At 42.4% G+C, this 12,576-nt stretch overlaps 1 protein-coding gene across 1 annotated transcript in view; it reads left to right on the plus strand.

The window, feature by feature from the left end:
* Nucleotides 1-12,576, plus strand: part of CDH4 (cadherin 4) — a 799,140-nt gene that overhangs the window by 562,390 nt on the left and 224,174 nt on the right. Inside the window, exon 3 of the mRNA XM_088482827.1 lies at nt 9,518-9,747. Coding sequence (XP_088338953.1) covers nt 9,518-9,747 — 230 coding nt within the window. The remainder of the gene's footprint in view (nt 1-9,517; nt 9,748-12,576) is intronic.

The raw sequence follows: 12,576 nt of genomic DNA on the forward strand, positions 1-12,576 counted from the left end.
GTAAAACACAAAATTGTCTGTGTGACCCCAAACTTTTGAACAGTAGTGTTATGTAGCCTTTCAGTAATACTTATCTGTCCGGGGACATCCTCAGATAAGCGGTCCCTTCTGCAATCCCGGCAATCAGCGCAGAGAGTGAAATATCATCGTTCTGGTAATGCGTCTTCACATTGCACATGTGGCAGCAGTAAGCTTGGGCTCCAGTGTCCACCCACGTCACAGGGCTGACGCTGGACTCAAGGGGCAAAGCGCTGGAGAAGGATCAGTGAACTTCACTGTTCCTTTCCCCTTTCTGAGTTATGTTTCAGGTCATTTCGCCATCTCCAGATGGTGAAATGAAATTGAGAAGCAAATCGGAAACAAGAAGTCTCCATTTTTCTATGAATTTCTGGTGTATAGGGGAGCGATTCCAACACTAATCAGGGGCACAGCTGGCGAAATCTTAAGGCCCCAAACATGGCATGATATAGCAGCCGATCCGACGGATTGGAACAATACTTCTGCTATATCGTCCCGTGTGTGTGCACACTCCCGTGGGATCATACATTGCGCCTCCAGATATTTCTGCATATTCAATTGAGCTGTGGGAGCGATGTAGGATCCCATGCAACCCTATGCGGGTGGGGGAGGGGGGTGCCAGCATATAGGGCGGTCGGCCAACCGATCGCTCCGTGTATGGGGACTGCCCGATATGTCGGCCATCGCATCGCAAGGTGCATATCGTGTATGGGGGCCTTTAGACTTCTCCACGGTATACCCCTTCTTGAATACAACAAAGCAGTGAAAAGACCTGTGTTCTAAAGTGCTCCGTGAAACAGTTTTCTTCACTGCTGCTTGAATAGACCCCAATGTCTGGTCTACACAGGAACGATTTATGCCCCTAACCTTAAAATGGAAGCACATACTAATATCTGCAGAAAATTGCACAATAATGATGTTTGTGTATCCTCAAAACTGCCAACACATTTGAGAATTATGGACAAGCATTGAAAGTATTTAATATATACTGTATTTATATATTTTCAATATGTCCCTAGCAATCTCCAAACATAGGAATGGACTTGCCAGCCACACAAAGAATTTAATTAATTGGTTCACTTGCTATTTTGTTCTTCCCTTCATTTGCCTCTAGTTCCTGACCTTGCACATCTAATGTATCCCACATGCACATATTATGATGGCTAATTATAAAGGCACAAATGGCTCTCGTCACCTTATCATGGTTTCTATAAAACTGTGCCTTCTTTCTGATGGTTTCACCTACATTTTCTCATGTTATACAGGTCTGGTCTTACTTTTCCTCACATATCACCAGTACACATGTCACATGACTGAGATATCATGGTCTCTCCAATAAGCCCTGAGTGGTTTTTCTCCCCCACATGCCTGAGAACTGTGTTAAACTTCTCTGTGTCTCTGCTCTCTCTCTCCTATGCTGGTTACAAGAATAACAGCTTTTATGGGTAATTAAAAATGAAGGGGTTAAGGGGTTAAGCCCAATAGCCAGCTAATGAGGTCTTCAGAAGCTTCCTTGTCTATTCTTTACCAGTTCTCCAGCACGATGCCTGCATCGCTGAGTGTGTATACATCAAGTTAAAAATGAAAGACTTCCCTAGCAGACACTATGAAAATAAAATGTAGATGTGGGGAGTGGCTATTTATATGGAGTGCTAATTACCGGAGGGCTGGAAGCCGAATGTAAATTTCACCTGGGATTTGGTGCAATTTAAATACGTCTCATAGCAGTTTATCTAAGGAGATCTGACAGGTTGTTGCATGCTGAAAGTGTTTATTTTAATAGTTCCACAGTTCTGGATTTCAGATTGGGGGAAATTTGGATAGCAAAGAAAATAGAAGTAATGGTTTAATAGAATGTATTTGAAATATATTTAATGGGTACCAATGAGACTTTCGGCGAGGACAATACAGTTGTCTGCTCATTTCAGAGACAATGATACTATAAATCAACATATTTATCAATTAAAGAGCTCTATGTGAATATCTATTTTGGAGGAACTAAACTGTGATTAGGGAGGCCAATCCAGGTATCGGCGGGATCCCGGGATTTTGGCCTAAAATTGGTGGGATTTCAGGACTAGCGATCGCATGTGCTTTTTACGTTTGCTGAGCACCTGCGCCACTCACTCAGACACTGCCGCAGCCCCCGACGTCGGAGGTCACACTGCACAGCCCTGCACCGGTTCATCCCTTCAGCTGCGCCCGCCCTCCCCATTGACCAACTCAATCCCGGTTATCTTGGGAATCCCAGAATGGAGCGTTTTTTCAATCATAAATCCCGGGATTGAAAAAACAACCCAGGAATGGCTTCCATTCAGTGATTTCTTTGTAAATGTGTTTTGTACATGCTGTTCCGCAACCTTTACTATATATGATGTTTTTTTATTCAGATTACTTCTGCCATGTTTTTACATAATCAGGCATTGTTTCTCGTTACCCTGGGTTACCCCAAAAAGCTGATTTCTGGATACAGTTATAAAAAAATGCATTATGCATACAGCACAATGGGGTCTATGTACTAAGCAGTGATAAGAGACAGAGTGAACAGTGATAAGTCAGTGATAAGGTGCCAGCCAATCAGCTCCTAACTGCCATCTCACAGGCTGTGTTTGAAAAATGACAGTTGGGAGCTGATTGGCTGGCACCTTATCACTTCCTTATCACTTTTCACTCTGTTTCCTGTCTCTTATCACTGCTCAGTACATAGACCCCAATATCTCCATTGTACCTCATGGAAGAAAAATAAAATGATGTGACGAGATAATGTAAACCTCAGAAAGGTAACGAGTGATAACAAGAACATCACTATTATATTGTTTGCTTGTTTATTTATAATCATAAATACCCATCGTCAGATAAAATCATACTTGCCTCGTCTCCTGGAATGGCCGGGAGGCTCATGAAAATCGAGTGATGCTCCTGGCCGGCCTGGAAAAGTGGGCAAGTCTCCCGTACCCCCTTTAGCCGCTTGCACCTCCCCCTGCCATCCGCTTACACCTCCCCCTACCCAGCTGCAGCCCACTTACAGATCCTAAGTGGGTGGTCCGTGGGGACCAATGATGCAATTTGCGCTGAATTGCATCAGCGTAGCCCCGCTATACAATGGCTGTTTTCTCGGCACTGTATAGCGGGGCCAGGATGATGTGATCGTGCCACCACGCCACCTGCACAGCCCACCTTTGCGGCCACCACTCCCCCTCTGTGCTGACTTGGCTGCCCCCTCCTAAAATGCCTGTCAGACTTAAAGACTTTATCTGACAGCCTAAAACCCATCAGATATTGTGGCCATACACTGTAAGATATGTCACAATCTTCGTTCCTCCTTTGGGGAGGAGATATTTCCCTGTTTCTCTCCTGTGAAGGAACAGGAAAGATGTTGGTCGGCTTGCCACAGAAGTACATACACTGCCCGATGTGGTCGACTTGCAACTCACAAAATATAGCATATGTTGGACATACCGGTCGATTCAGCATGTCCAACAGGTCGTTATCTTGAGGGTATTTGCACATATACAATGTACAATTATCTGGTCGATCTACCGATATCTGGCATATTGGCCTGATAACTGTATAAGGTATGCCCAGCATTAGATGTTCTCTGGAGAAATGCTTTGAAGAAAATCAGCTTTCCTGAATCTAATCCTAACCTCATGAACATCCACTGTTAGGGTTCTATTTATTATCAACACCCGATGGCCCCACATAAATGCCACAAGTTGCAGCAGCAGACACTAATGCTATAAAGCAATTCAGCACAGCTCTGGTGCAGGTGCTGTACAGCTGCTCTGAAAAGCAGCTGTCCCACGAGCCTTACCACTACTACTTTCAAAGCTAACTAGTAGTTGCAAAAGTTTGCACTGCCTGGCAGTAATACTGCACATGGGAGAACTTAGTTTACACATGTGCACAGTACACTGTACAGCGTAGGCCTAAGGGACTGTATCTGTCTTTGCACTCCGAGTTTCTTTACAATAGGAAGCAGCGCACAGCAGGTTAACACCATCCATCAGTTCCGGCAGTCAAGCTCCGAAAGCTTTCCTTTCTTGGAGCTTGATGAGTAGACAGTGGCCAAATTGGACTGCAATGGTCAATGGGTCAGTTACCTTAAAAACATGGAGACTACTGATCCGCATGTATAAAGGATCCATTCACCTCGATGAATAGGCCCCTTGGAATCATCTCTATCACCAGAACCTTTATACTTGCAGCTAGAATTAAGAGAACCAACAGTTGGTCAGATCTACAGTGTAACTTCAACTAGCAATTGAAGTTAATCAATGTCCTATTTATTTCTAGTACACATAACAGTTGAAACTCAGCATTAATAACAGGGCCGTAACTAGGGTAGTGCAACCTGTGCCATGGCACAGGGCACCACAGATCAAGGGGCGCTGTTTTTGCCTGTCAATTATCCTGTCTATTAACATTCTCACTTGTAGCTTCCTCTTCTTTTATTCCCAGCATCTCCTGGCCTCCCCTATCTCTTCCCTGGCCCTTTTTCAGGTGCAGTATCTTATGTACCTATTTTTAAAAAAATGGGGAGGGGTGAGTTCTCTCTGGCACAGGGCACCAAAAAGTCTAGTTACGGCTCTGATTAATAATAATGATTGTATTTGTGTATGAATCACACTAGGGGTATACTCCTTTGGACCATAGTGGCAGACCTGATGAAAGGTGGCTATACAATTATCAGTCCAATCAGCCAGTTATCGGCTGAGTGGGAAGATAATTGCACAGTGTATGATCTCAATCGAGCATCAATTATACTGGGCCTACACTATAAAATTATCTGTCCAATCTAGCTGGTTGTAATGAAAATCTGGTGGTGTACAGGAGCAAATGACAATTGAACATTTGTTCACAAACACTGGAAAACAGACAAAAATGGACATTTAGCCAAAATGGTTACATAAAACAAATTTAACCAATTTAAACAATAGTTTTTGTCTGTTTTCCAGTGTTTAAAACCATATAATCGATTGTCATTTGCTCCCATACATTACCAGGTTTTCATTCCAACCAGCCAGATTGGACAGATATCTGACAGATAATTGTATAGTGGATTCCCAGCATAAAGACAAAGTTTCTCTACCTGGCAGTTAAAAGATGAAGGTTTAGGGAAACTCACAAACTAGCACTGTGTTTGTAGGCCAATATGTAGTATGTACAAATAAACTGAGGCTGCTGTAGACTAAGCACAGGAAGGTCAGGTCGCTATTCTTCTCCCACATATGCTGGTGGCATTGTTCTCATTAACATGAGGCCCAATTATCCAACTATTAACTGGATGTGAGCATCTCTTCTACCAGGGGACAAGGTGAGACAGCGACAATTCTGTCCTTACACTCTCTTCCTCCTTTTTCTTGTTCCTTCCATTGATTTTCATGAGGGAAACACTGGTCTTGGGAATGGATTGAAGTAATTAAAACCGATGAATATTGTGTGTGGTATGCTGGAATAATAAGCTTGTGTATTCTAACTTCTTTACTTAGCTGCTGCTCATACACAGCCAGCCATGAACTGCTCAGAGCCAGAAGGAACAGGAAATATATAGCATAATTGTAGAAAGTCTGTCCAGTCTCCTCAATACGAATGCAGTGGAATCCTGGGAGCACTTCCCAAAGGCTTAATATATATAAATACAAAGGTGGTTCAATAAGTAAGGTAAAAAGACTTCTCACGTGTGTAATGTTCTCTATTTCATTCTAATTTCCTGCCAGGCAGGGGCAGTTAGATCACTGCTTCCCCTCACGGCCATTAGACTGCGCCTCATATCAGTCATACTGTCCCAACATCAGATGTAAGATGGCGGGTTTGGTGGAAACATGGTCAAACATTGAGGTGCATAGTGTGTTCAGATTTCTGCATCTAAAGGGCACATCAGCAGCTGAAATTCATCGCCAACTGGTCGAGGTGTACGGTGATAACGTCAGGTCATGGAAACAGGTTTGTATTTGGTTTACTGCCTTGATAATGACAGGACAGTCATTCAGGATGAGCAGAAAACTGGCCGGCCAAGCACGTCCACCACAGATGACAACTTGGGCTGTATTGAAGGTCTGATTCAGGAGGACAGACGCATTCCAGTTACAGATATTGCTGATGAACTGAACATATCAGAGGTACTGTGCACAACATCGTTCATGAGCAAATGGGGTACAGGAAAAAGTGTTCATGCTGGGTACCGAAGCACAAAACCAACAGGGTGAGAATGTCTCTCGTGCGCTTGACGTGGTATCATGAGAAGGGAGTGAAGTTCCAGCAGTATATTGTTACAGCCGATGAAACGTGGGTGCAGCATGTGATACTGGAGACGAAGCAAGCATCCATAACATGGAAACATCCTATCTTCAAAGAAATTCAAAACAACTCTATCAGCAAAGAAGGCCATGTCGACCATGTTTTGGGGCCACAAAAGCGTGCTTCTTGTTGTTTCTCTCACTAAGGGAGATACTGTGAATGCTGTCTGCTATTGTGAATCTTTCAGCCGGTTGCTATGGGCAATTTGTCAAAAACAACCTGGGTTGCAGGTGCTTGACACTGATTTCTTCTATGCCAAGATAGATGCCTTGGTGTACCATTGACACAAATGCTTAGTCAAGTATGGAGACTGTGTGGAAAAATAATCTGTACCAAGGCCACACAATTGATTATACATATATGTACGAGTTGAATAAATTCTTGTTACCTTATGTTTTGAACCACCCTTGTATAATTGTGTAAGTTCTGTCCTGTCTCATCAATGCACGCTTAGTGGAAACCTAGGCACACGCCCCAACATCTCACTCTGCAAGAGAGACAGGACAGACCTAGCAGAGAAGGCCCGCTAATGGGTTAAGTATTGGAGCCAATGGAAGGGAGCGATGAGGGTTGGGGAGTATTTCACCGGGGAATGGCGGGTACAGAATCATGACAGAGTAGGGGGTTTTGCGGATCAGAACTGCAGGGGGCAGGGCTAGACAGAGCGGAGGGTGGGACAAGGTAGAGCGAGGGCGGAGACTGATGTAACCCAGCATATACTAGTGATAACATATAGGAACAGTACTGCTTCAAAACCAACAAGAGGCAAATAACAATAAACTCACACAAGCTGCACAACAGAAGAACAGTAAATCCTCTTGAATACACAACAGTTTCTCCTAACAGGGGACAGTGTTACTGAAGTTGGTGCAGGTCACTAGTTGAGCACCTAGAGACAGGAATCCTACAGAACCAACAGAAAGAAACTTGTTGAACTACATAGTGTATTATATCTCCCAACATTTGGAACATGGATGCAAGTGGGTGGCATATTTGCGTAATAGGGCACCCTGGTTGCAATTGTGTCCCAAAAAAAACACCATTTAATTACATGCAGAGGGATATCATACCTACCAGCCCTGCTCTCAAATGTTATTTTTTTTGCTGTTCAATTTCTAAACACCCCCTTTCCCGTTCCTCCATAGTGGATTGTTGACACCTACCTGCTATGCCACCGCCTCCTGGTAACTTTTGTTTTGCACAGTAGTTCTACTCCTGGGACATCCACCATTACCTTATAGTAATTACATATTTCTAATTAGACTGGATCCTGATACAATACACTTATATTCATAAGGTTGCATAAACCTGAGGCACTCCTCTATGCCTCGAACGGTTGCAGTTGGTAACACTGGCTATAGGGCATAATCTGCAGGCTGCTTCTCTCGCCTCTTGGGAGCTGGCTGCTTAATTGTGGAAGCGAGAAAGGCAAGGATCTGGGAGAAGACGCATGGGGAGTCATTTGTTACAAAACTAACGAGATATAAAGGTGATTTTGCAGTGGGTAGGTATTAGTAGACATAGTTATAAAGTACTCTGCTCTTTGGTAGGCTTTCATTTGAATAAATAGTAATTAAATCTTACATGCCTTGACAGAAAAATTGCTGAGAAATGAATCTTCCTAACATAATTGCTTTGGTTCTTCTCTTTTCCTTAATGCTGGGTAACTTCACCCATCGGTTCCTGCAGAAGAAAATGACACATGTTCTCGTTGATGGGTGATTTAGTGTTGCATTGGTTGACACTTCCATCCGCACATATGATAAAGAGTACCCTAATGTGGATTTTATAAATATTAATTCAGAACTTCCCCCCTCAGTAATATCACTGTAAGACACTAACCCTTCCAGAAGCCAATTGCAGCTGTCTGGCATTAGAATTAGACGGCAGAGCTGCACATCTACGGTTTGCCAGAGAAGAGGATGCTGCAAAGTGTATTATGTTTCATATTGTACTGTGTTTTGTATTTGTTAACAGCTCATTTGCTATTGTACAGATCTATAACCATCAATTACTTACCAATGGCAAGATATGTAATTCATCTCACCCCCTCCTCATCACCTCTGTTTTTGCTTCATCACTCAAATCACGCCCAACAAGTACTGCTCAATCCAATAGCACCACCCACCCACTATTTACAGCTTTGGCTAACACAGGTTCCCGAGGTTCACATACTTTACTTTTATCCTTAACGGCTATGACATCCAATCACTGCATGCATAACTCAATATAGGGCCAGAGTGATGTGAACCTTCCAGCGTAGCATCCAAAATGGTTTATTTGAAAATGTACACAAATCCATCCAGCATTCCCCAATCCCATTGTCTCTACTACCAATTCGATATTGGGACTGTGTATTGGTACCCCCGATAGGCTCATTTCCATATGGATTCAAGGTCTCCAGTGTGCTTGGTCTCATTGCACTTACCATGGTATGTGATAGCTATAGTGTATCCTGCAATAATTACCCATTTTCTGGCATTTTCTACATTTTGGACTCTTGACAAGAGTTTCTAAATAGACCAGTATAGCTTAGAAGATGCAGCTATTTTATGGGCTGACCCAATATTTTAGGAAATCATGTTTCTCTTTCACTATTTATTCTTATTCACTGGGTTCTGTACGTTCACCTTCAAATACCTGGAATGATTTCAAATTTGTGTATAATATTACATTATATCTAAATTCAGTAAATATCACAATAAATTGCAATAAAGGATGATCGTTTAAGTCAGTACTGCATATGACCTCCTTACTAGTAGCTACACAACAGCAAACTTCTCACAAAATTATTTTAACATGTGGTGACAAAGCAATTAGATAGAGAAAAAGGTTAGATTGGGACAGAACATCTTATGCAAGTGCTATTTATGCTCTACGTTCTCTCCCAGGCACGCTATCTCCAGTCTGCACAGGGGGAGGAGGGCTGTAAAGTTCCACTTTTAAACTTCCCTACGCTCAGCAAATAATGTAGTAAAGCAGAAAAATAACATTCATGGGACCTGGACACAGATCCATTATAAACAATTTTTATTTACTTTTTTCTAGATCACTATTGCTGGTATCATTACATAAATGAAAATAAATATTTTATAATTATGTGGGACTTTAAGAGGTTCTAATGATAATGACTGATTTTAAAAATGCAGTTCATTGCTTGACTTGTATAATAATAATTCTCCTCTCTTCTTCTTTACAGTCAAATTTAATGGGTGCAATACAGGAACGCAGGGAATCTGGTATGAAACTAGCAACCCTGATTTCAAAGTTGGAACAGATGGGGCAGTATACACAGCTCGCAAGGTACAGATCCCCTCCAAACAAGCAGTATTTGTGGTGGCTGCCTGGGACCACCAGACCCCAGAGAAATGGGAAGCTGCAATCCGGCTGCTGGTGGAAGACAAGCCTCTCAACCAAAGCCAGCACCAGGTATGTAATTCAGTGGCAAACGCAGGATTTCTAGAGGGGAGTTTCCAAATGCTTGATTTTAGAGTGTGGCCAGACCATGAACAGGGCATAGTTACCACTTATCCAGCTTTAATATGTGCCATACAAAGTGTATTGTGTCATAATTCCATCATATACAGGACCAGAGATCACAGTAAGCCATTAGATGCAGCCGTAGGGCCATCTTGCCTGTGCTGAGTGTTTTTATCTCAGATGTGGGCACCATTCCAGAGCATTGGAGCAAGTCCGGGAGTCTGGGGGAGCAGCAGAAGAACCTAGCACTGCCCAGATCTCCCAGTTGGTGCACATGTTTATTTATTACTGGCTGACACATGTTAAAAGATCCACAGGTGGTGCTAATAATTATATTTGTGATACTGAGAAGAACATGGGGACACACTAAAATAGCAGAGCTTCTCTGTGTCGGATGGTGTCACCGAGCAGAGGTGATGGATGACAATCATGCATGTATCATCCACATTGTGCTTGGAGTTGGGAGAGGCTGCCAGAGCCTAGGAGTCCAAAGTAGTGCACTGGGTGACACCAGCCCAAGTGACACCACTGGACTGAATGTTCATATCATCCAGGGGCGGTTTAAGAAAGGAGAGGGTCCTGTGTGCAGGCTCCATGCTACTGCACATGCGCAGGTCTCTGGGGACATGGCAACCATGTCATGTTCCCAGTGACTTCTCTACTGCACATATGCAGTTTTCTGCGGCAGCCGCTCCATTTTCCCTGTGATTTCTGCTCCTCTGCAGCTCAGAACAACATGGGAGAGGTAAGTATAATTATACAGGTGTGTGGTGTGGGCCCCCAGGGACCCATTATGGATGATGATGTAATCACAACACAATTAAACGTGGCTGCTTGGGCTTGTGCAATGATAGTGACAATCAGCAGCACTGTCTAGTGGCTTCTGAATGGCTGATTGTTTACTGAGCCCTCTAGCTGATAGATAAAACATTAGCATCGTAGCTACTCTTTATATTGTCATGTCAGCGTATTGGCAATATTTTATTGACATTTCCAGTTGGACTACTCCAGGAAGAAGTATTCCCATTTGATTTTAAAAGAGGAAAACAGATGTTTGTATTTAATTTATGTTTGTATTTTGTTTTTGTTTGGATTTAATTGTATGTTATATAGCATTTTTTGATAATTATTAAGACAATATTATCTCTTGTGTATTTTGCTCTTCATTACATTATTATATTGTGCACAAATACAGTAATGCAACTTTAGCATTTATTACTAACACTGTCAAGCTACATATCCATGTAATTATGAGGTGTAAGCAAACACACGCTAAGGGGTACATTTACTAAAGTAAGAGTTTTTAGAAGTGAGTTTTAAAAGTGATATTGCCCATAGCAACCAATCAGATTGTACTTAACATTTAGCTAGCACCTTCTAGAAGATAATAGCTAGAATCTGATTAGTTGCTATGGGCAACATCATTTTAAAACACACTTCTAAAAACTCTCACTTTAGTAAATTTACCCCTAAGACTGAAGAACATCTGATGTAAATGCTACTCTACTTACCAACGCTGTAGACAATTAGGAAACTGACAAGGATAAACTTAGAAATGGTTTTCATATTTTGCAAGATGGTCTTTACTAATTTAAGGTTTACTCTGACACAATGATTTGCATTCATTCCATGTATGGAACCTAATTTATAATCACTCCTATAGATGTTCTGTGTAATAGGAATGGCACGTAATAGTGAATAACTAAACATCCACTTTGGGTTAATAGTTTGTTTCCTGCTAGGAGGTTATTAGGGCCAGTAGTCGGATAATAAATCAATGTAAGACCTGAAACATTTCATGTATTGTGTCATTACTAAGTACAGCTACAGTAGATGGGTCAGGTAATCCTGTGTGTTTTATAACAAGCCACAATGTGCTTTGCCAGACCGAGGAAAGAAAAACTGCCATTGGGATATGCTGACTAAGTGCCTTTTGTTGGTAAACAGCGGAAATAAGACTTTAATTTGTGTAATGGAATGTTTACGTTATCAGAATAATTAGAAGGCACTTATATTAGAGTATTCAGTATGCTGCATGTAAGGAACAGTGCACAGAAATATGCAGTGCCAGATTAATGTCCACCAGGGCCTGAAATTTATAAAGGGCCTATTGTGTGCCGCTGCAGGGGTACATGACAGGTGCTGCAAAGGCGCTACTAATGATGTGGGGAATGGGGGGCATGCAAGTGCTTGTGGGTCTGGTCTACACATGAGGTGTGGCCCATACCATCATGGGTGTAGCTATCTCCATGGAAGGCAGAGCTGGCGCCTGCCTTCAATCATTTTATAGTGGAGCTATAACAAGAAAAAGTTTTGTGTTTTTTTGTGAAAGGGTAAGAACTGTATTGTCCTTGAGTGCTAGAATAGTTTAGATTAATTTAAAAAAATCAAAAATTGTTCACTGATTATTGCCATATTTTTAGAAGTGTTCATCCCGCAACCCTAGTCACTGCAGTAAATTAATACATGACCTGCCTGTTTAGCTATTGCTTTTTAAAAAAAAACTAAATAGCTGCACTGGCAATACTGGACCAGGGCAGTAAGGGGCTGATTCAGACCCGGACGCTAAGCCATGGACGCACGCTACGGGCGTTTGTTGCCCTTCTGCGCATGCATTGCAGTGCACATGCGCGAACCAGTCATTGCGATCGGGAATCGTGCGCTCTTAACACAAAGACTGAGCACTACTTTGAGTGACAGATAGTACTGTTTGTGGGTGATAACAGGGGAAGGTGCTTGTGTACGGGGGAGTGGTGCTGCGAACGCAGGCGTGTCTGG

The sequence above is a fragment of the Taudactylus pleione genome, unplaced genomic scaffold (assembly GCF_031769625.1).
Source record: "Taudactylus pleione unplaced genomic scaffold, aTauple2 ptg000018l, whole genome shotgun sequence".
Taxonomy (NCBI): Eukaryota; Metazoa; Chordata; class Amphibia; order Anura; family Myobatrachidae; genus Taudactylus; species Taudactylus pleione.